This window comes from Antechinus flavipes, chromosome 5 (assembly GCF_016432865.1).
Source record: "Antechinus flavipes isolate AdamAnt ecotype Samford, QLD, Australia chromosome 5, AdamAnt_v2, whole genome shotgun sequence".
Lineage (NCBI taxonomy): Eukaryota > Metazoa > Chordata > Mammalia > Dasyuromorphia > Dasyuridae > Antechinus > Antechinus flavipes.
Window position 1 is genome coordinate 279,751,882 of NC_067402.1, and position 23,479 is coordinate 279,775,360.

General features: G+C 44.0%; 1 protein-coding gene across 1 annotated transcript in view; it reads left to right on the forward strand.

Moving 5' to 3' along the window:
- The window catches only part of POLR3B (RNA polymerase III subunit B), a 124,301-nt gene that overhangs the window by 41,296 nt on the left and 59,526 nt on the right, over positions 1-23,479 (forward strand). Inside the window, exons 13-18 of the mRNA XM_051961465.1 lie at positions 9,561-9,722; positions 16,811-17,011; positions 17,441-17,603; positions 18,425-18,578; positions 19,604-19,678; positions 21,990-22,088. Of these exons, the coding sequence (XP_051817425.1) occupies positions 9,561-9,722; positions 16,811-17,011; positions 17,441-17,603; positions 18,425-18,578; positions 19,604-19,678; positions 21,990-22,088 (854 nt within the window). The remainder of the gene's footprint in view (positions 1-9,560; positions 9,723-16,810; positions 17,012-17,440; positions 17,604-18,424; positions 18,579-19,603; positions 19,679-21,989; positions 22,089-23,479) is intronic.

Genomic DNA, 23,479 nt, shown 5'->3' on the forward strand with positions numbered 1-23,479 from the left:
TGCTTCTTTTTATAGACTTATGATATTTTTTCTTTAATATAGGAGCTCTGGATTTTGGTTAGGCTATTCCTTGGATTTTTCCATTTGGGGTTCCTTTTAGATGACAAATGATTTCTTTCTATTTCCACTTGCATGTCATGGCATCACCTCCCTGATGTCATGATCCTCTTTGAGAATAAAGGACATAACAACAACAGCTCTTTAACACATTTAGGTGGGTTTCATTTATGATTTCTTGAAATATGGTATCTCTAGATTTTTAAAAAAGTTTTCAGGAAGTTTAATGATATTTAAATTATTATTGTTCAGATCAAAAAAAATTTTTTTTTTACATCTGATACATTTTCTTTTTTTTTTTTATTTGTTTTGATTTTGATCTTGATGTCTTCTGGAATCATTGATTTCTGACTGATCTAATTTTCAACGGGTCTATCACTTGTATTAGGTTTACCACTTTCTCCTAAGCTTTCTATTTTCTTTTAATTCTTTCCTCCAGAACTTTTATTTCATCTTTTTTTTATCTTGTATTTGTGGAAATTTTATTTTTTCTTGGATTCATTACTTGAAGGTTTTTTTTTTTTTTAATATCAGCTCTTCTTTTGGGGGATCCCTAATTCTGCAATAATTTTAAATTTTGGTTGATGTCTATTTATTTATTTTTCTCTTCAGCTTTAATTCCTGAGCTGGGACTTTGTGATAGGATCAAGCTACGTCCTCTGCTGTACTCTTAGGTGGAGTAGTGAGCCCTACTTAATTTAACCATAGGCAGGTTTTTGTATTGATCTTTACCTATAAGAATTCAGGCCCTTCTGGATTTTTAGGTTCCTCTGGAGTCCCAGGACAAAATTCTAGTTTTCTTGGAGCCATTGGCTCCATGACGATTAAGCCCTCTGACCATTGTGAATCTTTCTGATACTACTCAATCCTTCCTTCTCCTCTTAGAGTAGAAGATGTCCCTATTCTTCCTGCATCCAGACAAAATTCTGTGCTACAGGTGTCTCATTTAGTAGGCTGAGTGACTCACTCCCTTTGCCTTGCCTGGCTCTGGCTTTGCTAGAGACCTCCCTTCCCTTGACAATGGAACAACCAACTGGCTGACTTTTGGGGCAGGTCTAGAATGGAAGTTAGATTTCTTTATCATTCAGTATGATGCGACTTTCATGTTTTTGCTGTAATGAGTTGCTGCAATTGGGGAGTTAGAAGTGCTATTTACTGTTCATTCCTCCCTTTTTTCTTTATTTTTCTTAGAATCATCTTTTGTTCCTTCAAATGAATTTTGTTATTTTGTCTAGCTCTGAAAATGAACTCTTTCATGGTTTGGTATTGTATTTGATCTGTATCTTAACTTTGATTATATTGTCATTTTGATTATTTTGATATAGCTCAGCCATGTATGCTTAGTTACTTAGGGTACCCTTTCTGAAAGGATCATTTAATAATTGTTGTTCAACAGCTGTTGGATGGACTTGGGCAGAAAAAGTCCCAGATATTTTTTGCATCTTGCTAATTATTTTGAATGGGGTTTCATTTTGGGGGTTATTGACATATAAAAATGCTTTTAAGTTGTTAAATTTTATTTTGTAGGCTGCAATTCTACCAAAGCTAATTCTGTCAATAACTTTCTTTGCTAATAAATAAATCACCATGTTTTTTAAAAGCAAATAGGAATGTTTTATCTCATCTTTTCCTATTTTATGTCTTTAAAAAAAAAACAACTCTTTTTGCTATTGCTAGCATTTTTAGAATTATGTTGAATAACATCCAAGTTGGAGGATGGAGGTGGCAGAAGGGAAGAAGACAACCTAGTTTTTACTGCTGTATTTATTGGGGAAACTACTGGTGTTTCCTAATTGTATATAATACCAGCTTTTGGTTTACATACTTTTTTTTAATCATGTAAAAAAAAAAAAGATTCTCTATGTCTTTCTTTTGTAGAATTTTATCATATGTGAATGTGGTATTTTGTCAAGGTTGTTGGTTTTTTTTTTTTTTTTAATACATCCCTTATTGTGGTTTGGGATTTTTAAAAATACAACTATGTTCACTGTTTTTCTAATGTTAAATCATCCTTATGCACTTGATATAAATCTGACTTGATCATATTGACTTTTTCTTTTTTAGAAATTACTGTAAACTTTTTGACATGATTTTATTTAAATGTTTGAATCAGTACAAAAACAAAGTCTTCATTTCAAAATTTATTAATACATTAATGGAAAAGTAATTATTAAACCCTTACAGTGTATAAAAGCAGTGCTCAGTGCTGGGGGTTCAAATAGAAAATGTCAGGCAGTCGGCTTCTGTTCTCAAAAAGATGCTATTCTGATAGAGGGAATAACAGGAGGAGATTTTAATTATAAGTCTGTCAAATGCTGCATCTGTGGTTCTCGAGGGCAGGGAGGCAAAGTAGGTGACAATGGATCTTCTTGAATGTCATTTTTATTGATCAAGTCATATCTGCCGGTTGTTGATCCATTTCACAGAGCCAGGGACTTTGGGGACCAGAAACTCTTCCCCCAGGTTTTCAGTAGCCATGGTATCTGCTGTATTCAGAATGTGGTGCTAGATCCCCCACTCCATAGAAGTTTACGTTTTCCTGGACTGCATATAGCATGCACATAAGTGTAAGACAAGGCGGATCACAGTCAGAGAGAACACATGTGAGTACGTTGGAAGAAGGATGGGATTCTGAGAGGATGGCACGAGAAAGGAGGTATATGTCAGGTGTTTGAGAAGAACCCCACAGGTAGGAAGAGATGCGAGATGGGGCCGTGAGTCGGGCAACATTTTCTCTGCTTTGTTATGTCCACATGATTTACAGACAGAAGCTAGGAAGTTGTTAATTGTGAAACGTTGAAGTGCGTGGCGTCATTTGTGTTGTAATTGTGACACTGATTTCACTTAATACGTTCTCCTACTTCAATTCAAAGTTTCTCACCTAGAACTTGGCCCTCTCTCTCACTTATTGTGCTCAGGTAAAGAGTCATTCCTGACTTTCACTGCCTCCAAGGGCCGTGGGAGAATGGGGGGGACTCTGGAATTGGGAGGAGGAGGTCTGGCCTGGAGGCCTGCTTCTCATGGGACAGTGCAGCCCAGCCCTCCACCCTCAGGCCCTCATCCATTTTTCTAGTGGCTACCTGACTTACTTAATGGGGGCACCCTGATCAAATCGTGGGAGATAGGATCTGTGTCAGCTGTTACTATCATTATTTTAAAATTTTCAATTTAACATTTTGTTTTTTCTCAGTTACATATAAAACAATTTTTACATTTGTTTTTTTAAAACTTTGAGTTACAAATTCTCTCCCTTCCTTCCCCCCATTGAGAAGTCACATGGGAAGTGATACAAGTCGTGTTATAAAAGAAAACAGATTCTCCCCCCAACAAAAGAAACCGCTGTTATCTTTAAATGAAAAAGGGAGGACACTTTTCAGCAAATAGTACAAAGATAGCCAACAGCCCACAACTGTTTGACATGTATTCATGTATGTGTATCCATATGGATTATATGACCTGTGTAAAATGTCGTATCTGTGCACATGGGTGATGGGTTCCATGTGTTCTGTAGCCTTTTAACATTAATGTTTGAAAACGACGTGGGAAGACTTGCTGTACAGAGTTATGTGCAAAGAAAGCCGGAAGACAGTCACCTCATCTTGGTTAAGACCCTCGTCCTTGAACACAGGCAGAGTTCACAAGTAAGACAAAACTTCCTGCTCCCGTCAGCTATTTTCCATAGCTTTTCTCTTTACTTGGAAAGTTCTTTTAATGGAAACACAACCATGAAGTTGGCAGATTCCTTAGGTCCCGTAGGAAAGCGGCCCGATTACCTTCATTATGGCCGATGCTTCGGTGGCGGTCCCGTGCCGTCAGCCTCAGGGGCTGCCCACGTAGCCTGCAGGGTCGCCTCCCGTTCCCTCCTGGAGTCCTCCAGGCTCCTCCCAGTTCTTTAAGAGGGAGACACCTGGATCTGGCTTCCGCGAGCCCTCCCTCCTGGAGCACTGGGGGCTCGGGGATTGCCTGGAGACGGGAGCTGGATTACTCAATGTCTGATGGACTCTGCTAAGTAAAGTTTGTTCCCTCCTCATGGTGGCTCTTGGTGGCCCCGGGCTCGGGAAAGCTCAGCCCTGGGGAGGCTGGCTGTGGCAGGTCCTTCCAGGACTCAGTGGCTCGGAGCAGAATGGCAGAGGGGCCTCCCCTGCCAGATTAAAATGTACTTGGGAAACACTTAACACGATAAATAAAAATGCAGTAGGGTATGGGTAATGCTTTTGTGTGGTTTTCTAAGTCAGCATTCTGCCCTGCAGCTCTGGGGGTTCTCTTGTAGGTGAGTTTAGCACCCAGGGCTTGGACGACTGGCCTGTGGTCTGAGGCTCAGCCAGCTTAATAAGGAGGAGAAGTGCGAGGGGGGCTGCCGACCCTCCCCCACCATCTCCTGGGGCCAGAAGGGGCTACATGAGCTCTTCTGCCAACGAAACCATGGGGTCTTGGGGCGGGGGTGGGGAAAGTCTGGGGACCCCATTTCTTCTGGCCAAGGTTACCTTACATAAAATGGGGAGGTCAAGAAGGGTACGTTATCAGAAGGTTCCTTCTCATTCCAAACGTCTATGAATTAATGCATTTGCCAGGTGAGGGCAAGAATGTTTCTTTTATCATTGATCACCATATTTAATTTGGTCACATTGAAGTTTAATCTCTTCATTTTTAACCATGATGTCATCCTGTTGTTTTCCTTTGGGTTTCATTTTTGTTTTATATCTTCTTGTTCTATGGCACAAACCCTGGGTTCTCTGGTCAGGCCTCCCCTCGCTTCAGTTTTAGGGCCGTTGATGGCCTATGCAAGCTGAAGAGAGGCCATTCACTAGAAGTGACTTGCTGTCTGCTCAGATGCAGAGGGAGTTATCTCCTTCATCCCTTTTTCTGTAGAGCCGCCATGTCATGATACACTTCTGATCCCGTCCCTCCCCTGCTTTTGAAACTTCTCTTGTTCCCTATTTTCTCTAAGATAAAGTACAGGCTCTTTCATTTGACATCTTAGAAGCTTCTGAGTTGGCTTTGGCTTACCTTGCTAGGTTGATGACCTGTTCTCCTCCCCCCAGCCAAGTTAGCCCGCTTGCTGTTCCCCCATGTGGGCTTCCACCCCTTGCCTCCATGCCTTTGCACGGGCTTGTCCTGGGATGCTTTCCCGCACCTTTGCCCCTTGAAGCCCCTAGCGGCCCTTAAGGCTTAGCTGAGCTGCCGTCCCTTTGTAGAAGACCTTCTGAGTTCCACTAGGGCTTCCCTTCCTCCATCTCTCTGCATTTGGTTTGCATTATGTCCTGTGTTTCCTTCTTTGTGGACATGCTGTCCTTCCCTCAGGAGAATATAAGCTCCTCGTGGGAAGAATGTGCCTTGTTCTTTTATCCGAATCCCAGGGCTTAGCACTGTGTCCCAGGCCATGTAGGCAGAACCCACGTTCTGGAGAGATCCTTTGTGACTTCCTGGACTTGAGACCAGTTCACATTTTACCTTGAGGCTTTGAATGTAGCTGCTTGGATTTCATTGTTTTCTTCTGAGTTTTTGTTTTGATCTTCCTTGTTATCACAATAGTAATTTTCTTCAGACAGGTTCTTCTTTTTGTTGTTGTTTGCCCCCCCCCCCCTTTTTTTTTTAGCCTTTTTCTTGACTTTTTAAGCTTTTTGTTAAAGTCGGGCCATGTTCCTGGTGTGGCGAGGGCACTGTCCCAAATAGCCGGTTTTTCGTGCTGCTGTTTTCAGGGCTAGTTCTGAAGCTCTGTGAAGGTTCCTTTCTTTCAGAATGGATGAGCTAAGGAGAGGGGTGGTCACTGCCCTTCTGCCTTGTATTCTGATCTGTGAATGAACACAAATGCTCTTCTCCTTCCCTTCCTCCCCAATGCTCTCTTCTGCCCTGATACTGTGACCATGGTCCCCGCTCCTGCTAGTGCCCCTGCTTTGCCCCAGAACCACACATTTGCACCCGACAGAATCCTGCCCCCAGTGCCAGCAGATGATCCCCTGCTGTCTCCTTCTGACCCCCTTCCTGTCTGCAGACAGAGAGCTCTGGGAGTTGTAGCCATGGCCCGTGGTGATTATGCTCCACTCTCGTCCCAATGAGACAGATCCTTCCTGCTGACTTTCTAAGTTGTCTGGGGCTGGACAGTTATTTCCCATCTTCTTCTTGTTGGTTCTGCCACTCTAGAATTCGTTCTGAAGCATTTTTTTTTCACATTGTTGTGAGGGAGATTTGAACTCAGGTGAGTCCCTTTTTACTCTGCCATCTCGGCTCCACCCCACCAAGAAAATTTATCTTTCTGAAGGTCTTCCACATCAACTCTTCCTGCCTTTCATCAACTTTGTCAGTTTACTAGGTGTGAAACAAAACCTTAGAATTATTTTATTTTCTGTTTCTCTTATAAATGATTTGACATAATCTTTCATATGGTTGTGATTTATAGTTTTTTTGAAAATCTGTTTATATCATTTTCCCATATATTTTTGGTAATGGCAAAGAAAAAGTTTTCTCCAGATAAAGAAAATGTAGTCAGAATGTGTAACAGTTCTGGAAGATACTCACAATATCAGACAGTGCAGTCCAAGGCCTAGGAATAAGACACTTTCTAGTTCTGGACAAGTCACTTTTCTTTTGCCTCAACTTCTTCATTTCTAAAATGGGGATAATAGCATCTTCTGTGCAAGGTTATTGTGGAGATACAATGAGATGATCTTCATAAATCTTTTTTTTAATAGCTTTTTATTTACAAATTATATGCAAGGTAATTTTACAGCATTGACCATTGCCAAACCTTTTGTTCCAATTTTTCCCCTCCTTTCCCCCATCTCTTCCCCCAGATGGCAGGTTAACCAATACATGTTAAATGTTAAAGTATAAATTAAATATAAAATAAGTATACATGTCCTAATAGTTATTTTGCTGTACAAAAAAAATTGGACTTTGAAATAGTGCACAATTAGCCTGTGAAGGAGATCAAAAATGCAGATGGACAAAAATAGAGGGATTGGGAATTCTATGTAGTGGTTCTTTCGCTGGGTGTAGCTGGTTTAATTCATTACTGCTCTACTGGAACTGATTTGGTTCATCTCATTGCTGGAGATGGCCAGGTCCATCAGAATTGATCATATAGTCTTGTTGAGATCTTCATAAATCTTAAACCAAGATTAAGGTTTATTATTACGCTAGCTATTGGCGTGTCCCATTTAGTTAGAACATGTGCAGAGGAGAGTAGAATGAGTTAAATAAAAGAAAAAAAAATGGATTGGAACTAGATTATGAAAGACTTTAGATGATAAGAGAAGTCTGTAGAATTCCAATGGGCAGAAGAGAAACCTAAACATTTTTGATCAGGGAAACAAAATGTCGCACATATAGAGTAGCAGGATTATTTTGGCAGCTGTGTGAAAGCGAATTGGAGAGGGAAGACTGACTTACTGTTGGACCTGACAGTAATGAGGCTTTGGATGGTGGAGGAAGAGGTGGATGCAGGAGCCATTGGCAGCGTTTGGATGATGACAGGGGAAAGGGAGTTGGAGATGATGAAAGTTTGGGATTGAAATAGAAAAGGGGTGGGGGAGAATCCCTTATCCAGTAAATATGTATTAAAATTCTTGGGGCCTTGAGTTCCTGTGCTAGGGACTCCCAAACAGAGACCTGCCTCGTAAGAAGCTTATAGCAGTGACCCTGGTTTAGAGATTGGCAGGAGGAAAGATGGAGGGAGCCTCCACAGTCAGCTCTGTTTTTTGCAGAGAAGCAGATAGACACCTGGAAGGGTGAAGGGATTGACTAGGGTCACCATCACAGAATCATCAGCTCCTTGCACTGCACCAAGGCTCTTGATGCTGCCCACTAAGGCTAAGCGACTCCCTGACATCCTGTGTTCTCTGGGTGATTGCCTCTTCTGCCCTCACTTTTTTCCTGCTTAACTCCTGGATCCCTGTCTCCTGGCTGCACCTCTCCTTTCTAGAACACATCCACATCTCTCTCACCTGACCCCACTAACTGCCATCTCATATCTCTCTTGCCATGGGGGCCTGACCCCCATGAGAAAGCCATAGAGCCTCCCCTTGCTCTCCCTCTCTCCTCAGCTCTACACAGTCTCTTGTTAAAGTTCCTGACACACCCAAGGGCCTTCTCTCATTTCTCTTACTTCTCACCCTGAGGATGGGCGCAGGACTGGGGATAGAGGCAGGAACCAAGGTGGAGGTAGAACAGTGACCACACAGATGTTTGCTGCGTCTGGGTGGACAGCAGCTCTCCCGGGCCTTAGCGGGTGGTCCCATGAGGAGCTCCGACCAAAAACAGCTCATTACCTGGTAGATGGCGGCCCTGAGTTCCAGCCTCCCCGCCGCCGTCTGAGGCCCTTTCCCCTTGTAAAATGAGGGGGCCAGATCCCCCGGTTTCTAGGAGCCCCAGATTGAACCTGTTGAGGAGGGAGAGAAGGTTGATCAAGGTCCTTCCTAGCTCTGACTCTGTGTGTGAGGTGTGGGCCTGTAAGTTGAATATTGAATAATAAAAAGGCTGCGGCATCTCTAATGGCAGCCATAGAGTCGGAACAGTGTGCCCTACCTCCCTGCTAAGGGGAGAGAACTCTGTTCCATTACCATTACCCAGGGGACTGTTATTGTTTTCAGTCTATAGGTTCAATTTCCTTTAGGGGTTTTTCCCTTCACATCTTTATAGTCATCCACATTTGGGGGTGGGGGGATACTAGTTATTTCTCCATCACTTCATATAGATCTTCACATTTTTTCTCTAACTTTGTGAATTTTTATTATTCACACAAATCCCAAACCAGTGCATCCTTCCGTGTCCAGCCATCCCTCTCTGCTGAAGCTCCTGTCCATCTGATGAGCAGTTGCTTAATGACTGCTTGCAGATTCATGGTTGTACCCTTTCTCTTTTAGCAACAGTGTGTATCCTTGCACATAGACTCGCTTTGTCTGTTTGCATGTTGTTGTCCACGTAAGATTCTGAACTCCATGAAGACAAGAACAAGCTTTTGCCTTTATTTATACCCCTGCACTTTGCTCAGGATCTGGCTTAAAGAAGTGTTTGCTGTCACACTTGAGTTTATGGTGTTTTTGAACTGTTCGCTTGTTTGTCATTTCTAAATTACGTTATTGTAATTGCCCACAGTGCTGACATCGTGTTATTTTGTGTGTGTGCGTTCTCACTCCACTAGAGTCCTGAGCACACAATAATTAAACTCAAGAAATACTTGTTGGATTAAATTTTTACAGGTTTTAGTGATTTTTTTTTTCAGTGAATGAATGAAAGTTGGTATGCTGAGTGATTGATACTCTGGTACTAGAGCAGGAAGGAAATTTAGAGATCATACTTTACTGATGAAGAAACTGAGGCATTGAGACATGATTTGTCCATGGCCACATAGTTACTAAGTGGCCCAGGTAGGGATTTGAAACCAGGCCTTCTGATTCCAGGTTCAACACCTCCCTCCCTGATGTAGCAGATACAAGCTTACAGGTGAAAGAAGCAAAAGCATGTTTTTTAAAAGACACTTTCTGTTTTTGTGCTTTTATTTGCAGCTTCTTTCTCTCCTCTTTGAAGACTTGTTCAAAAAATTTAATTCTGAAATGAAGAAGATTGCCGATCAGGTGATCCCCAAGCAGAGGGCTGCCCAGTTTGATGTGGTGAAGCACATGCGCCAAGACCAGATCACCAACGGCATGGTCAATGCCATCTCCACAGTAAGTGGCCACTTTTTTGCCTTCTGTATTTTGGGTGAACTTAGCTGCAAATTTATTTCTGTGATTGCTTGTTTTTGAGAAGAATGAAACGGACAGTTGATGTTTTCACTGGAATTCTTTTGATTGTCTCACTTTTTTTATTTTTAGAGTAAATCAGCAGATTGGAAGTTATTAAAAATTGCCTTCTCTTTAAAAGGAAACAAATATTCTTATTTTGTCTCTTGCTTTTGCCATAAATAATGCTCTTCTTTCCTTCTCTTAATGAAACTTTTCTTTTTTGTTAACATAAAATTGAGATAGCATCAACTCATTTAGGTCTATGATTGTTCAGCTGTTATCAAACAATATAACTTCCATTTTACTGCAGGTGTGAGGTCTTCAGCTGTTGCACCCATTTGTGAGTTCAGCCTGTGGCAGCTGTTGTATTTAGGGCCCCAGACCCATTCAGGAGGCCTTATCACATATGTTTTCTGTCTTTTAAAAAAACGTATAAGTTTATCAGATAAAAGCTAGTTAACTTTTAGTACACCAAACATAAAATTAGCTTTTTAAATGGGATTTTGCCACCACTGTCAGCCACGGCACACTCTAGCACTGATTCCTTTAATAATGGAAGGATGGGGGCAGAAAATCCCCTGTGGATGTGAGTGCAGTCTTGCAGTCAGTACCCTGTCGGCCTTTCTGTGAGCTGGGCCAAGGTGAGCCTTGGTCTGTGACTCACCAGCCTAGTCCATTTCTCAGGCATGAGAGGCAAAAGAAGAGTGAGAATGACATGTTGTACCTTTTTTTTCCCACTTCTGCAGTCGCCATGGTTCCTTTCAGCAGACCTCAGATTAGCCAAGGAAAGAAAGAAAAATGAAATTTTCTGGAATCTCAGCTGGTGGTAAATTAAGCTAGTAGTGGATTTTTGGTTTTGTTATTTAAAAAATAAAACTCTCTCACGGCCTAGTTTGTTAGGAAACCAGTAAGAAGCAGTAATATACCTTTTCTCTAAATGAGCCAAGTTTCCTGCCTCGCTTTTCCCTCCAGAGCCATCTGGGTCCAGTGGCCAGGTATAGATCGAGATGATTGGAGATAACCCTGGATGGATGGGTCCTGGGAATTCAGAGACAAAAAGGGAAACAGTTCTTGTCCGTTGGGAGCCTTATATAGGCAATCAGAATGGAGACCAGGGTGTAAATCTCTGTGGGCTTGCTGTTCTCCTGCTCAGATATACTCAGAGAAGAGACTCCCTTTCATTTTCTCCTCCCTCACTTTTGTGTTGTCCCTTGCAGAATCCTAGAACAGTCGTCCATCGATCCTTCTGTAGCCCTCCTAGCTTTCACGGTCCAGGCATATATGGCAGGCGGCCCTTGGGGTTACTCATGAGGATATTTCACATTCTTTCAGGGTTGTTTTTCTAAGAATCATGGAGCTTTCTGTTTCCCCTGCCTGGTGTCCAATGGGGCTTTCTTGAACTTGGGCTTCTTTTTTTATTTTGTACAACAATTTTGAAAATTATATCCTTGTATATATGTGTCATTGTCTCTTGGTCTTTAATGGTGTATATTTATTATATTGATTGCCTTACACGCAACTTTATGAAAGGATTCCCAAGATAGGTTGGAACTTTCGGTTCAAACTGTCTTGAAAGGATCAATCTACTAGTGGATTTTCCCCTTATTTTGTTGTGGTTCAGTCGTTTTCAGTTGTGTCTGACTCTTTGTGACGCCATTTGCAGAGATATTTTCTTGGCAGAGATATTGGAGAGGGTTAAGTCACTTGCCCAGGGCCTCATAACCTGTTAAGTGTCCGAGGCTGGATTTGAATTCAGGAAAACTCATCTTCTCTGCATCTCTGTCTGCAGGCCTAGTGCTCTGTGCACTATAGCACCACTTAGGATATCCCTTTTCTCTTTCTGTCATTGCTAGTTTTTCCTCTTCCTTTTGTTATATTTTTAAGGACTAAACTTATCTCTTCCAGCCAGAAGTGCAGAAGGCTTCTCGGATGCACAGCCCTGGTCCTTGGCCACTATACCCCTTCATAGGTAACCTGATGGTGGTCCCCTGCCTTTGCCTGTTTCTGAGGGCTCCCCATATTAATGTTGAACTTAATGTAAACGCTTGATAAGCATAGCCCCCCCACCTCAGGTCTCCTAAGCTCAGGAGATGTTCCAGCTTCAGCCTTCCTACTGGCGGGGATGGTAAGACATATGCCAACATACCCAGTTGAGTTTTTCTTTTTAAACTGAGAAAGATAAACAAGTCAGCCACTTAAAAGACAGCTATTTTCCTCATTTCAGCAGTTTTATTTCGGTTACCACGCAAGCAGCTTAAAAATCTGCCTTTAACCTTCCAAAGTATTTTCTTTAGGAAGACTTAATGTACCATTTTAGAGCATGATATAAATGCATTGTTCAAAATGAATTTTAGATGAGTATGTTTTTAGAAAGTCCTGAGTGCCAGGATAGCCATCGAACATATGGAAAGTGTCTGAAGGCTCACAAAAGATGTCATTCTTGGATTCCTCAAGGCCTCCATTAATAAGTCTGCAGCTCCTTCTTATCCCTTCTTTTTCTGCTCTGGCAAAGCATCCCTAAGGCTCCTTTTGGCTGTCCTCTCCCTGGGACCTCTGGGGGCTTAGCATCTTCCTCTTTCTGCTCCAGGTTTCTCCACTGGAGAAACCATCTCTTTGGAGAGTCGCCCGACCTCTGAAGAACATGTCTGGGTCCCGTGTGGTCCCGTGGGAAGAGTTCTGGATTTGGGATCAGAGAAGAGGGATCAGATTCTGCTGCCTCCTGGGCCCCCAGGGCCCTTGGCTGTTACACGAGGAGCTCTGAGGGGCCCAGGCTCCCCCCAGCTCTAGGGGCCCCTCCTCCGATCTGCGCTGTGCACAAAATGCAAGGCCTCAGGCAGCTGATCTCTGGCTTCTCTGGTCAGCACCGGCACAGAACCACAGAGGTCCAAGTGGCCCTTTCATTCAGCCTGTGTCTGAAAGGAATTCTCACTGTCATCTTCTTGACAAATGGGCCTCCAGCCTCTGCTCAAAAAGGCTTCCAGCAGAAGGGAGCCAATGCAGCCTCCCCTCCACCAAGGCAGCCTCCCCCCACCAATGCAGCCTCCCCCCCACCAAGGCAAGCCTCCCGCCTTTGGCAGTTTGGGGCAGATTTTTCTTCTCTGCAGCAGCCCCGCCTTTGCCTCGGTCCTTGTCCTGCCTGGCAGGTATTTGAGGATAGCCCTTGGGTTCGTACTGAGGGTTCTCTCGGTTGCCGCGTGCCCGGGCCTTGGAAGCGGCCTCCTGCGACGTGGGTTTTTGTCGTCCTGCTTGATGGCAGGTTCCCCTCAGGCCTGTCAGTGCCCTTCTTACGTGCCCCAAACTAACCCCAGTGTGCCAGGCCGACAGAGGCCGAGGATAGCGGGCCTGGGGCCTCCTGTCCCTTCATTGGGCCTTCCGCAGCACTGCCCACAATTGCATCACCCTTCTTGCAGCCACGTTATCCATCGAGCTTGAGATACTAACCTCCCCCCATCTTTTTCCTTCAAGCCGATGCTGAGCCGTTCTTCCCCCATCCTGTACTTGTGGGGGGCTACCCACGTGTAAGACTTCACATTCATCCCCAGATTTCTTATTTTATACTTATCCCCATTTTCTAAAATTCAGCCCCGGGCTCTAGCCGGTAGCGATGTTTTAGGATTCTGACTCTGCTCTGTCTCACCGTTCCTTCTCCCCTTTGTGTTCTCTGCCTCTTTGATGAGCGGGCCATCAGAGTTTTCATCCAATTCATGGGTAAAAATGTTACCGTACAAGACCAAGCACAGATACTGAGGTGGATCCTGCCTGCCATGGTGACCCTGAATCGGTTCTCATTTCTCTGATTGCGTCTTTGTCTGCACACGCTTCCGGCTTCTCCCCGAGAACATGAGCTACTTTACAGGAAGCCTTACTACTACTCCCTAGGCTAACAATCCGCAGCATTCCCTCTATGGATCAGTTTAATAACAAACGAAGTTAGAGTGACCATTTTTGTGGCTCTGATTTTCACTCTCCAGCCCCAACTCATTCTGAACTTTTGCAGGTGTGATACTGTTTTCATAGAACCATATGTTCTCTGACCCTCATCTTCTCTACCTTTCCCTTTACATTCTCAGTCAGTTATTGAGTTCCCTGTGCATCCATTGGCCTTTTGGACACCTCCCACTTTTCCTCCTCACATATTTCCCTTTTTGGTTTCAGAATTTCATTCTTGATCATCTTCTGCCCCTTCTGCAGAATTTGAGTCATGGGATCTTGTCTATCCATTCTCTGATCTCTTGGAAGTACAGCTTTTCCCATATGTGTGTTAAACTGCATTTTTTTTTTTTTTTTGCAAGTTTTAGGAGAGAGTAGGAGCTTTCCTACAGGGTTCTCCTCACTTCCACCCCAGCAATCAGGTCAGGGGAAATCAGCTCCAGAATAGTTTCTCCTTGTTGGTGCAGTTTTGACTAAGGATGGGTTATTCACCATTTCTCTGGGTGGTCTCATGTGAAAGCGTGTGCTGGTCATGAGGACGGAGGAGGGATCCCTCACTTTCTTAAAGAGCATAACCATAGGGAGCTCCAGGGGCCATTTACGTGTGGAAGCCGGAGAATCTTGGCCCCAGAAGCCATGGAACCCTACCTTTGATACTTAGCCAGCTGGTCAACCCTGGGAAGACCCTTAACACTTAAAAAATGGATCAGTAAAATGGGAGTGTCTCGGTATTCCTAGCATGGTATCTGCCTCAACCTCTGAAGTTGTAAGGAGTGAAATAATGGATGTAAAGTGCCTCGCAGATCTTAAAATGTTATCGAAAGTCAGCAGAGGTTTTTTTTTTTTTTTTTTAAGTAGATTTCATTTAGATGTCTTTTGTTTTTACATCAACCCAGTCTCCCCTATGTCCCATCTCTTCTTACTTCTGGAGAATCATCCTATAGATATACATATATATTTTAAAAAAAAAAGGAGGAAGAACAAAACTTCTACAGAGTGAATAATAACTCAGCCAGACCCTCATGGGGTTATATTGGCAACGCTGTCAGCAACAATAGTATCACACCCTTTTTAGGATTGTTACTCACACACTCAAATACTGGTGGCTTTCTCAGTGGCTACTGGCTGTCTTTTCCCAAAGGGCAGATTTTGTAGCAGCTTTTGTGAAGGGTAGCCACAGGTCACTGGCTCTTCGTTCTCCTGGCTTGACTTTACCACCTTGTCCCTGGGAGGGCTCATTCCTCCGGCCCTGAGTGGCTCTTTACATCTTAGCTGCTGGGGATCAGAAGCTCATCTCCTGGTGCCCACACAGCTCAGTCTGAAATGATCCTGGTCCTTAGCAGGCATAGAGCTCCCTACCAAGGCAAACCTCCCAGGAAGTTTTTCCTGCTTAATTAAAAGTTGGGGAAAAAAAAACAAAAACAAAAACTTGGAGAAAGTGCTAGGCCTGAAGTGAGGAAAAGCTGGGCTCAAATCCTCCCTAGGCATTCCTAGACTGTGTGATCCAGGCAAGTCACTTACCTGTCTGGTTCTCAATTTCCTCAAACAAACAAACAAACCTGAGGAAATAATCACACCTCCCTTACAGGATTGTTGTGTGGTTCAATTGAGATAATCACTTAGAAAGTGCTTTCCAAACTTTATGGCACTTTGAAGATGTCAGATTTCGGAAAGACCTGCCAGGGCTTGTGTTCCTCTGGCCCAGTCAGTAAGTATCCAGGGCCCCTTCCATAGACAGGGAAACTTTGGAGAAGGACCTTTGTGGAAGCCTCTCATTTTAAATACATCTAATTATCAGGATGGGAATCAGTTAAGCACCAATAATACTTAGGCAGTACAGAAGTTGTATAAAAGGAAGTGATATAATGAGACAAGATTCATTTGGGAGAAGTCAAAGTTTCTTGACAATAAGGAGTCTCTTTTAATAGTTCTTTTGTGCTTCCCCTTTTTCTCATGGCTACCAGTGACTTTTTGTTATTCAAATTCTCCTAATCCCCTTTCTCTTTTTACTTTTATCCTCCCCAAACTCTTCATTTACAGACTTGGGTCCTAGTGAAAGTTACTCTTCTCTGTTTTCAAAAATATTCTGAGCCACATTTTTATCAGTGACTTGGATGGGAGGCATAAATAGCATGTGTTGATTCAGTTTGTACGTGAAAGGGAGCTGGAAGTAATAGCTACTGTAATAGTGACACAACACAAGTGATGTGAAAAGAGCTTGACAGGCTTCTAGAGTAGATTTGGTAGGTACGAAGGTCTGAACTTGCCTTCAGAAAGTCAGACGGGTGCAGGCTGGAACTGTTGCTAGTTGCCATTTGATATGAGTCTAGAATCGACCTGGGGACATGGCAGCCCCAAACCCAATCTAAACTTCAGCTTTGTTGGTATAAATAGAGGGCTAGTGCTAGGAAGGTTTGAGAGCTGCTGATTGTTTCTGCTTCTGGGGATCACATTGAAGTGGGATTAACGAACAGATGTACCCCAAGAAGAGCTGCTTGAGGAAGGAGCTTGAAGGTATTTTATGCTGCAAGAAGAAAAGACTGAGGGGGAAACCTGCTAGTGGGCTATCATCTAAGGTTTGGAATTGCCTTGACAAAGTGGAGTAAAATTTGTTCCACTTGGCCCCAGCCTGGAGAACTGGCACCAAAGGGTGGGAATTGCAGCTGTGGGACCAGCACAAGCTGTACAGAAATATGGACTGCCTGACAGGGCCTGAGGTGGGAGGGCTATCAGAATACTGTCTTCAGCGAACATAAACTACCTGCTTTGTGCTCGACTCTGGGATATAGAGATCTATGGCTTTGGGGAAGGGTTAGATTGGCGCACTCACAGTCCTTTCCATGTGCTGTAATTCCTTGTGGTCCCATAGCAGGCTGAGAATAATGTTATAAATCCTCCCCAGGAACCTCATCCAACTGGATATTGTATTAGTGCATTTGATTGGAGTGGAGTATGAGGCATTTGAGTTGTTCTTAGTGGTTTGGTTCTAGCTAAAGAGAGCCCTTGGAAGCAAGAATCGGTGATGGAGCTCTCCAGTGGAGAAAGCAAGGAGCCACTGGCCGTGGTTGGTTCTAATACCTTGGCTGTTTTTTCTTCTTTAGGGAAACTGGTCCCTGAAGAGATTTAAGATGGACCGCCAGGGAGTGACCCAGGTGCTGTCTCGCCTTTCTTACATATCTGCTCTGGGCATGATGACAAGAATCTCATCCCAGTTTGAGAAGACCCGGAAAGTGAGTGGTCCTCGCTCCCTGCAGCCCTCTCAGTGGGGAATGCTCTGTCCGTCTGACACTCCAGAAGGAGAGGTAAGGAGCCGATGGAACCTCCAAACTTTTCGCTCCATTTTGCTGTTCTTGTTTTAAGCGGCCCCTTTGGAATGGTCGGCACTCCTCTGGGGCTGAGGCCGATGGAGCTCATGCTCAGGGAGGGGGGCACAAGATAGTTCTGCATTTCTATATGTTTTAAGAATACTTTGACTTCTTGAAAAGAATTTGAGGCAGCATGTGATTGGAACAGCAGAATGGATAGGAACCCCCAAAAGGAAAAAAGTGGGGAGGTAGAAAGTTTGGAGGGAGGATTCATTTTGAGGAGACTTCCATGTATTTAAGTTTCCCACATTTTTATTAGCTTCAATTTTGCTCTAAATTTAGAAGCAGTATCTTTTGTAGTTATGGTACATAACTTAGGCAGAAATGAACTTTGTAACATTCATGTATATTCTCATTGTTTTTTAGGCTTGTGGTTTGGTTAAAAACCTGGCTCTGATGACACACATTACTACTGACATGGAAGATGGCCCCATTGTTAAACTAGCCAGTAACCTGGGTGTAGAGGATGTTAACCTCCTCTGTGGAGAAGAGCTCTCTTACCCAAATGTGTTCCTTGTCTTCCTCAATGGTTAGTACTCCAACATAGACTTTTACTATTGAATCATAAGTTATAAGGGACAGATTACAATTTGACAAGCAGATCATAATTTTTTAAATATAACTTGACTTTGTAATTAAATTAAAAATAAAAAGTCACACTATATACTTGGTCCTCCTTTCTCTGAATCTCAGTGGCTATCAATGCTGGGACCAGTGAGGTGCTTTGGAGATCTGACCTCTGTACATTAGCAGCTGTTGTGGGGGGAGGAGGAGGCCAGTAAGTGATAGGTCAGTCTGTAGGGGCCAAAAATCCCAGTGTTAAAATCAGTCTGTATAGTTAGCTGACATAGCCATGCCATTTTGGGGTAACAAATGAAATTTGTATTTTAATATGTTATTTTAGTAGTAGTAAATATTTTAATTCTCATTTGGAGGCTCGAGTATTGATTTCTAAATTGTAAGTTTAATGATTTGATTTGTTTCTCATTTTGTTTGTTCTTTATATTTTTATTTCATTATTCATATTCATTTCCAACTATATCCTTTTCCCCCTACTTGGCAAACTTTCCCTTATAACAAACATTTTAAAGGGGGTAAAAACAGATTGGTAAAACCAACCAGTACATGTATCTGATATTATTATATGTAATATTTTAGGGTTTATTAGTTATTAATCTTTAAATTAGGTAGTTACTTTTCTTTAGCTAAACCAAAGAAGGTTATGGTTTGGTTAAAAACCTGGATTTTGCTAAGGGTTTTGTGATTTTGTTTAAAATTTATATTAGGCAGGAAGCTTTCCAGATTAAGGAGACATTTCTGTTTTTAAGTACTATAATCCATTGTGTTTAGGCAACATCCTGGGTGTCATTCGAGATCATAAGAAACTTGTAAATACGTTTCGGCTCATGCGAAGGGCTGGTTATATCAACGAATTTGTCTCGATTTCCACAAACCTCACTGATAGATGTGTCTATATTTCCTCAGATGGAGGAAGGCTGTGCAGGTATGTAAGCAATTTTCTTGGGGGCAGACGACCAGGGGCAGCGATTTTCACTTGCCATTAAATAGCCCTGGGCTTTCCTTGGGTGTTCCCTCCCTCATCTTGGGATGTTGCTGTGTCTCCTCATCTTTCCCTTGCCATTCTTGTGGCTCTTTGAAAGGGCTGTATCCAGGTGACACAGTGGGAGGAGGGCCAGGGCTCTGGGGCAGTGGGGCTCAGAGAGAGCGGGGTTCTGAGAGAGTGGGGCTCAGGGAGAGCTCGCCCAGCTCCTTTCCAGCCTCTTGTCCGACCCTTTGTGAGCATGCCGATCCCATCTTGACTGTTCCTGAGCACCCAGATGTCTTCTGGGCCCCAGGGCAGAATGCATAGGGATCCTTTGGGAGAACCATTCGCCCACAACCCTTAAGGGGTTGCCCTCGCCCGCCTGCCTTTGTGCGGCGGCGTCCTCCAGCCAGTCAGCATCCACAGCTGTAGGGCAATCATGTGGGACCGCAGCCCCAGTACCTGGGCCTGAACATAACTGGAAAAGCGAAGCCAGAGGCTCCCCTAGCTCCCCTGCCCCCCACACACACTGAGCCGAACGCTCCTGGAACCTTCCTCATCCAGTTGGGTTTGCTTAAGCCAAGACACCTTGTACAAACTCAGCTGTGCCCACGTGCTGCAGGGGTCCTGCGGGTCTTCTCCATTGGCCAGACCGCTCCGTGGACTGGGCCTGGGGTCTTCACTCTGGGTAGCTGTCACCTGTGGAGTAGGAGAAGAGGCCAGTCAGCGTGGGGAAAATTAGAGAGGGAAGAAAAATCCGGATTTGTTCTTAAGTAGCAGTGATGGGAGAGAATGTTCATGGCTTACTTAGGGATGGTTATTCCCATAAAGATTACACACGCACATTGACTGTCTCTGTGTGTTTGTGGAAGGGAGGGGGGATGTGTGTGGAGAGGGGACGTGTGGCTATCACGCTAGCGGCGGTCCATGGCCCTGCTTGTCAGCCCTTACGGCCCGCTCTCTGGGTCTTTCTCTTCCCCCATTAGGCCATACATAATTGTGAAGAAGCAGAAGCCCGCCGTTACAGACAAGCACATGGAAGAGCTGGCCCAGGGATACAGGTAATGACGATGCTTGAAGGCAAGCAAATTCACTTCTTCCTTCTTTAAAGCACGCCGTTTTAGGCCCTTCCTTCCCGAGCGCCTCTGCCGCTGGAGGCCCGCCAGCTGCTTTCCCCCGGGCCTTCACCATTCAGTCAGATTCCTTTTTGTAGGAATTTGACCGTGGCCCAGTTTCAGGAAGTTGTCTTTCAGTTTCGTTTTATTAATTGAAAAATGGAAGTTGCTTAATACTTTAAAAGCCTCTGATTCCCAATAGTTGAAGCTCTGTTAGATGAGGTAGGTTTAACACAGCATAAAAGGTGGGTAGGAGACAGGACAATGGAGGGGAGAGAGTTCCGGGGTCACAGCCTGTCTTGTACCTTGTTTTATGTAGGAGTCCCAGAAGGGGGAATGACACTTGCCCAGGCTCTGCAGTCGTTTCATTCAGTAAGCAGTTATTAAGTTCCTACAGGGTGCAAGGCACTGTGATGTCAGTCCGGAATTCGGAGATCAGGGCTTGGGATCTGCCCTCCAGGAGGGATGGGAGCAGACTTCTAACCCTCCCCCCATGGAGGCTGTTTTTTCCTTAGAATGTATCGAGTCTTGTTGGCTAAACAGACCCAAGGTTTTACCGTTGGCATCACTTTTTTCTTGCCTGCATATGAAGTCACCCCAAGGGTCCAAGAACCCCGTCTTGTGCCCGGCTCTGGCTCTCAGGGGCAGCTTCTCTCAGCTCAGCCAGCTCATCGCACCTTCTTGGGCTCTTCTTCCTGCTTTGGCAAGGCTCTGGAGTGGCCCATGAGCTAGGACAAGGGGCATCTATTTAAGTAGCAGTTGTGTGCCAGGCCCCATTTCCGTGATGCAGAAATGAAGGGAGGACCTCACACAGTGCCCGGCTGTGAATGTGGCCCCAGACTCCAGGACTCTGGGCAAGTCACTTATTTATAGTAAATTGGGGCAAGGGTTGGGCGCAGGGGCCTCCAAGTTCCATGGCTAGAACCCTGCGATTCCCCAGCCAGGCCCTGACTGGGAATGGAGACTCAGAGTGGGCTTAGTCATTTATTGTGACTGAGGTGGCCGGGTCTTGTCTGAGTCTGGTCCCAGCCTGCTGGGGGCATCCCAGTGGACAGCACTGGGCCTGGAGTCAGGAAGACCTGAGTTCAAGTCCAGATTAGTTGTGCAACCTTGTGGGCAAATCACTTCACCGCAGTCTGCCTCAGTTTCCTTGGCTGAAAAGTGGGGATTATAACATCACCTCCCTCCCAGGGTGGTGAAGAGGACCCAGGAAGGTGATACTTGCAAAGCCTTTAATGCAGCTCTGACAAATAGTAGGTACTACATAAATGCTTGTTTCCTTCCCTCCTTATTTGCCCAGTTTGGGGGTGTTTCTGTATAGCTTTGGGGCATGCTGCCCTGTGTGCCTCAGTGGTCACACCAGGGAGACTCCCTGTCTCAGCACTGCTGACCTCCTGCTGTACTCACACACACCCCCCCCTGCCCCCACTGCAGGTCGGCCACTTGACCCCAGAAATATCAGCCTCCTTTCTCTCATCTGCCTTCTTAAACATCCTGATGGGATTCTAGGTCCAGAGAGCTGCCACTCGCTTCTGTCGCCTGTGGCAACCCCTGGGCAGCGGCAATGTCCAAGGGGGCGTCTCCCTTAACCCCCAGTGCCTCACAGTGGGACCTTCTCCTGGCTGATGGACAGAAGGCCAGACCTGGGGAGCCAGGCTTCCGGGCCCCTCATCTCTCTGAGTGCCTGGATCAGACAAGGGAGAGTCCTGGGGCCAGAGCATGAAGGAGGCCGCAGCCTCACCAGGGAGGAGGCTGTGCTGGAGCCTGGTGGCCACGGGGGCAAAGTGCTGAGATTGACTCACGAGCAGAGCAGATAGGGCCTGGCGCATCGTGGAAACAGGAACTAGAGAGAAGAGTGCGAGCTGACCCACGTGACTCACTGGGATCCTTGGGGAGTAGAAAGAAAGGGGAGAGCAGGGAGATGGGGGAGAAGTTGAACGTCCAGCCGTGGATTCCTGACTTCGTGTTGGAAATATTTGTTTGATTTCTTCCTGTGATGATTAAAGTGAATAAGACAAAAACCACATTGTTATTCTTATAAAATACAACTTGACCACTTTTCCTCTTTAAATTTTTAATTCCAGTGAGAATGGTAGGAGCTTTGCAGATCAAGTTTCTTGATAAATTTTCTATTTGCACAGTTTTAAAAGTTTCCCTTTTAAGAACAGTATCTTATTTTATTTTCATTTCTATGATACTTAAAAATTAATTATTTTGATGCAAAAATATTTTTAACACATCTCTGATGCATTTTCAGAAATTTTGAAGATTTTCTACATGAGAGTCTGGTTGAATATTTGGATGTGAATGAAGAAAACGACTGTAACATTGCACTGTATGAACACACAATTAACAAGTAAGTCACATCCCTGCCACCAATTGGAGAACCTGTGTTTAGAATCTCCTCTCCTCTTGGTTCATTAACATCTTTCGTTTTCTTGTTCTTTTGGAAACAAAAATGCTTAGGCTGTCATTTTGTGTGAAATCCTTAAGCAGGTCTGTACTTTGGTTCTGTAACTATGGGTGATACCCCTCAGGGGCTTCCATCTTGGGGCACTCCATGTCCTTCCATCATTTCCCCCAGAAGGGTCTTCCCTGTGCCTCCCAAAGGCTCCTTCTGGACTTTTTTGTACTTGAGTTCCTTGGTAGGCTTTTGATTTGTGTGCTCATGGAAATTTCCCCATTGTTTTCATCTCTGGTTGAGACAACACCATGCTGTAGCATTTTTCTAATTAGAAAACACCCAGTCCAATCCTGTCTTCTGTACAACTCCCAGTCTTCAACGTGACACTGAAAATATAATCCACTGGAAAATGGTCGGCCAAAGCCTCGTTCTTGCTCCCTTCATGGATGTCTTCATTGTGGACTTACGTGAATCATTTGTATACACAGTTTATAAATATAGGACAATAAACATAAAGATTAGTAATTATTTTATCATTTCAGTCACTTTTTCTTTCTGTTTTGTAATGTCACCTATGACTATTTCCATTCTCTTGGAATTGTTCCTTCCCGTTACTCCAACCAAAGATATTTTGCAAGAGAATTCATTGCTTTCAAAATTAAATTACATCTGACCTAGATTTCTTCTGATATGGAGAACTGGGATGTTAGAAAATAGTTTTGGAAACACCAATCTATCGGCTCTGTTAGTATCTAGTTATCTTTCTACTTTTCTTCCTAAACGCTGTGGTCCTTGGCTGCCATCTCTTTCTGCTTGGCGAGAAGACCAGGAGTTTTCTGTGGGTGGCACGTTCTGGGCTCTTGTGCTTTCCTTCTGCTGGCTTCACTGATTAAGCTTCACTTATAAATAAATAAATATGTATTGTTTTTATATAGAGATTATAATAAATATAAATAAATTACCTTCTTTATATTCCATTTTTTAGGCAATCAATAAGTTTGTTTGACTGGGGAATCTTGAAGCTATTAATAATGTGTGGTCCCTTCTTTTCATCTGTAACCTTTTAATTTGGTATTGATTTGACTCTTTGTTATAAGAATAATCTTTTTGTGCAAATACAAACGAGCAAGATAATCTCTGCCTCCCTTTTCCATATTGTGCCATCTCTATATCTGGTCCTTTGTGACTCCCCCTGATGTGCAGTCTTCCCCTTAAGAGAATGTAAGCTCTTAGGGCACAGATGATGCTGTGGGTGAAGTATTAGCCCTGGAAACAGGAGGAGCGGAGTTCAGACATTTGACACGTACTGGCTGTGTGACCCTAGGCAAGTCACTTAGTCCTAA